This window comes from Coffea eugenioides, unplaced genomic scaffold, assembly GCF_003713205.1.
Source record: "Coffea eugenioides isolate CCC68of unplaced genomic scaffold, Ceug_1.0 ScVebR1_2025;HRSCAF=2978, whole genome shotgun sequence".
NCBI classification, from domain to species: Eukaryota; Viridiplantae; Streptophyta; class Magnoliopsida; order Gentianales; family Rubiaceae; genus Coffea; species Coffea eugenioides.
Window position 1 is genome coordinate 24,717 of NW_020862475.1, and position 4,248 is coordinate 28,964.

A 4,248-nucleotide genomic window follows, 5' to 3' on the forward strand; every position below is an offset into this window, starting at 1 on the left:
CGAAATCAAGGACATTATACCATTAGTCAACTATCCAAACTTATTACTAATTAGCGTACAGGTTTGGTGTAGTTGGCAGGCTACCTCTAATATTATATTGTCTGCGACTTTGTCTCCTGAAGATAATCGAGACGGGATCAAATAAAAGTTATTATATCAGGGTTAAGAACTATTTCCAATTATTTACCAAACTAGGTTTTCAAGATTACCAGTGATATGACTTATACTATACTATTTCTTTTTTCTTTTTCTTTTGCATTGGAGAGCTAAAATCCATAATGATGTAACCAAACTCTTAGAGTCAGAATCAACTAATTAAAAAAAAATATTCAAAGTTCCAAAAACTCTAATACATGTCAAAGTTACACAAGATTTTTTTTCCATCTCTTTCCACACCTTTTCCACCTCCAATTGGCAGGCATGGTATTTGAACCTTGAATCTAACAGTAGAAAAGATTTTGAGTGCAGTGAGTAGACTAATCTCACAAACAATCGATCAAAACAAGATTCTTCAGTGGTAAGCCTTCAAGTAATTGATGAAATAAGCAGCAGATCTCACAAGATCTTTCTCAAGAAACAAAATTTTAAAGAGTTTTTCCTGTAGTTTAATTTTTAGTAACAAGTAATAGCATATTTTACGAACACAAGGCGTTTGAAGAAGGGAAAGACATTGAACTAAAGTAATTACGTGCAATAAACCATGAAAATTAGGGGCTGAAATTAGAAAACGATTCTTTCGAAGGAAGACAAAAGTATGCGTTAATCCTTAACAGGACACTGACAGCGATTTAGAATAACACTATGCTGCGAAGGATGTCCAAATTTAGTTCCCCACAATTATTAACTTGGCTCATATTTTGCCCCTACCTCTTTTCATAGTCCCTCTGATAGCAAAGATGAATTATCCTCCAACTCAAATCATCAAATATTACAATGCATCTTGAACAAAAAAGGGATCAACTTGTTCCCAAAATTCTTCTCTCTACCTCTCATCTCCTCCAACTTCTCTCTTTTTCTTATTCTCTTCTCAAATTGCCTTCTTTTCCACATTCCATTTTTACCTTCTTTTTTAAATAAAGTCTCGCCTATGATTTCTTATTGAGATTCTCTATTTCTCTAAAAAAATTCCTAGTCAGATTTTTCTAGTCCCCTAGGAGTTCTTAGTGAAAGTAGTTCTTTTTCTTTTTTGTTATTAGATTTAAATTTATTTCAAATTTTTTTATCAGATCTGGAATTCATTTGGACCTTGAGTCTATATCAATAAATCTCATCATCATTATTCGAACTTATTAAAGCAGTTGATTAGTAGATTTAATAATTATTGCAGTGAGTTAACTTATTAGAAAACGTTTTCAAATTTCTTGTCTTTTTCAAATCTATTTGTAATTTTTCATTTTAGATCTGTTATTTCTTGCATTTTATCCTACCAATAGTGAAAATTTCTGTGATGTAAAATAAATTATGCTAGACAATTTTCAACAATTTCTTTAATGAAATTCACTTTTTATGCAAAAAAAAAGTTGTTCCCAAAAGATCAATCTGAGGCTAACAACAAAATCAATCATTCAAGATATTCATAAATAGAAGTAAACTTACTCAAGTAGAAATCTTGTAGGCATGTGTCTTGGCATATTAGTAGAATTTTTAGGTGCTTTCATCAGTTACAGGTTCTAGGTATTTACCTAAAATATATATATATATCATAACTATTTTGTTAGGTGTCTTTAAGTGACAAATTGGGATTGAATGTCTCTATTTAGGCCTCAAGGGTCCAAATTGGTTCAGCCCATGTGGCCCTCTAGTTCGACCAATTGATGCTAAGAATCAGCCACGGTACTTTCAAGTTTAGTTGTATGTTCGACAACTCTGTCCCATGCTACAGCATTAATGTTTATGTCATTAAACAAACCAATTGATTATTTAGTACATACACAGAATTGTTGTTCCTATACTCAATTCACCTTTTTCAAGTTTACTAAATATCTTAGGTGAGCTGACGTGGTTTCTTCATGCGTGGATTGATGAAGAAAATGATCTATCAACATCCTCACTACAACTTGATCAGTAATCTATGCAAGTGTATAGCCCACTTGCTAGAAGATTTCAAGTATTCACGTATATAGTAATCCTCAAATAAATCAATGTATCTTATTAAGACGGTAGGAAATTAAGCTATCTTTTGATCTATTCAAATTTTGTACCGGTCTTAATGCTATTAATTATGTCCTTGGATAAGTGATGTTTGCTGAACTTCTTATCTAGCATCTTATTCTATTCGTACATTTCCTTTTGTTTGATCTTCCACGGATATGAATGATTCAAATTTCAACGTATATCAAGTTGTTGAAAAGCTTGCTATATGTGCCCTGCTATTAATTCTTATCATCCTTGATTTTTTTATTCCACGCGCTTGGTAAAATACAAATAATGGACATGGTTAAATCTCAAGAAAACTTAAATAGATCATAGGTAAAAAGAATTCTAAAAACTTATATTTCATTTTCCTTTACTAGATAGTCTTGGTTGTCAGAAAATAAAGCACAAGAATGTGCATCGAAAACTTGAGGGATATGGGGTTCAAGTTTCAATCCTCAATATAAATTTTGGACAATGTATATATGTATGTATACATTTATATACATGTATATGTGTGTGCAAACTGTATATGTATCATGCATGCAATAGCTCAATTATCAGCATTCCATTGCTGCCGTCCTTTCTGCCTTGTGGCTTGTACATTCTAAATTGATGTACCAAAATCCAGCATGCGTCCATCGATCCCGCAACCAGATGAGTTTATACTTAAGCTTTGCGACATTATGCTAATGTTCATTATCTTTTCCACTAAAAGAGGTTAGAAATTGCTGGACTTAAAAATTTCAAATCTTAATGGTGTTGATGCTTTGTTTAAACTCCTTTCGTAAGCTAATTCTGACTTAGACTTTGTCTTAATTCTTTGATATTTGTAGCTTTCTCTTAACAACTCAGCGATAAGAAGTTTCAACACAACTACCGATTAGGTTTTGGAAAATTGCACCATCTCTTGCTATAAATAGCTATCATCATTAACTTGTGTTCTCACAAGCATAGCTAACATAAGATATCGGAGATGGCTAAATCTCAATTTAGCTGCGCAACCTTCTTTGCCCTGCTCATCTGCTTCCTCCTCCTCGTACCAAATAGTAAGTTGTAGCTAGTCTTTAGTAAGAGAGTTTACACTTCCATAGTCTTAAATGGTGAACACATGCATAGAATGGCGTATATTTGTACATTCCCAAAGTTTTAATTATTTGTCTCTACCTCTCTCTTAGTTAGAGAACTTCGAGTACAACAAACAGAAATGGTTGTCACTAGCAATGAATTAGAATAGTTATAAGTGTGTATCATGTATATGTACACTCACAATCAAAATTTTATGAACTAATTTGTATTACATATGCGCCGTATGCTTTTCAATAAATGTTTTTGCTTAAAGTTTTGCCCTGTATTCTGCTTTTGAATTTTCTCTCTCGCTTTCTAATTTCTCGTGACATGTAATTATACTGCAAATATACATGTATAGTGTTGTGAATAACAATACATGTGGCATAAAAATAGAAAATGGGATAAAGATTGACACAAAAAATGACATAGAGGAACTATGCCCTATAATACTAACAAACACCTATCCCTTAGGTGGACGGGCTAGATCCCTGATATATACCATACACTTTGGACTAACTCTAATGTTTTGCTCTCTCTTTTGCTTTGTTTCATGCAGAGATGCCAATGGCTGAAGCTACATTTTGCAAGAGGCCTGCCAAGAACTGGTCCGGGGATTGTTCCTCTGACAGGTGCTACAATTATTGCAAGTACACAGAGCATGTTTACTCCGGAGAATGTATTTGGACTGGCAGTGGTCAGCATCGTTATCATGCTTGCTACTGTGTCTACAACTGTTGAAAGCCTACTATTTTCTGCAATTTGCACCGTACTTTGTATTCAAATAAAGGCGAACAATTCACTAGAATTGCATATGTGCCGCCAATAGTTGTTTTTTTTTTTCAAATTAAATTTTGGTCTTTTATTGGAAAAGCAAAATAAACACAGGAGGGGGACATGGACCTTACCTCCAAATAATACCAAGAAGCAAATGCTAGAGAAGGAGTAGGGAAGTATTCCCTTTACATCATTTGCTCTTACATTTTCTAATTGAAGGCAGGCCTATTTTATCTAACCGAAACGCTCCACGAGATGTCATAGGGAGGT

At 33.5% G+C, this 4,248-nt stretch overlaps 1 protein-coding gene across 1 annotated transcript; it reads left to right on the forward strand.

The window, feature by feature from the left end:
- Window positions 1-3,103: 3,103 nt before the first annotated feature.
- LOC113756163 (defensin-like protein 18) lies at window positions 3,104-3,958 on the forward strand. Its single transcript, XM_027299932.1, has 2 exons — window positions 3,104-3,182; window positions 3,761-3,958. Exons 1-2 carry the CDS (start codon window positions 3,110-3,112, stop codon window positions 3,940-3,942), a joined length of 255 nt encoding a protein of 84 aa, XP_027155733.1. The 5' UTR covers window positions 3,104-3,109; the 3' UTR covers window positions 3,943-3,958.
- The last annotated feature ends 290 nt before the right edge of the window (window positions 3,959-4,248 follow it).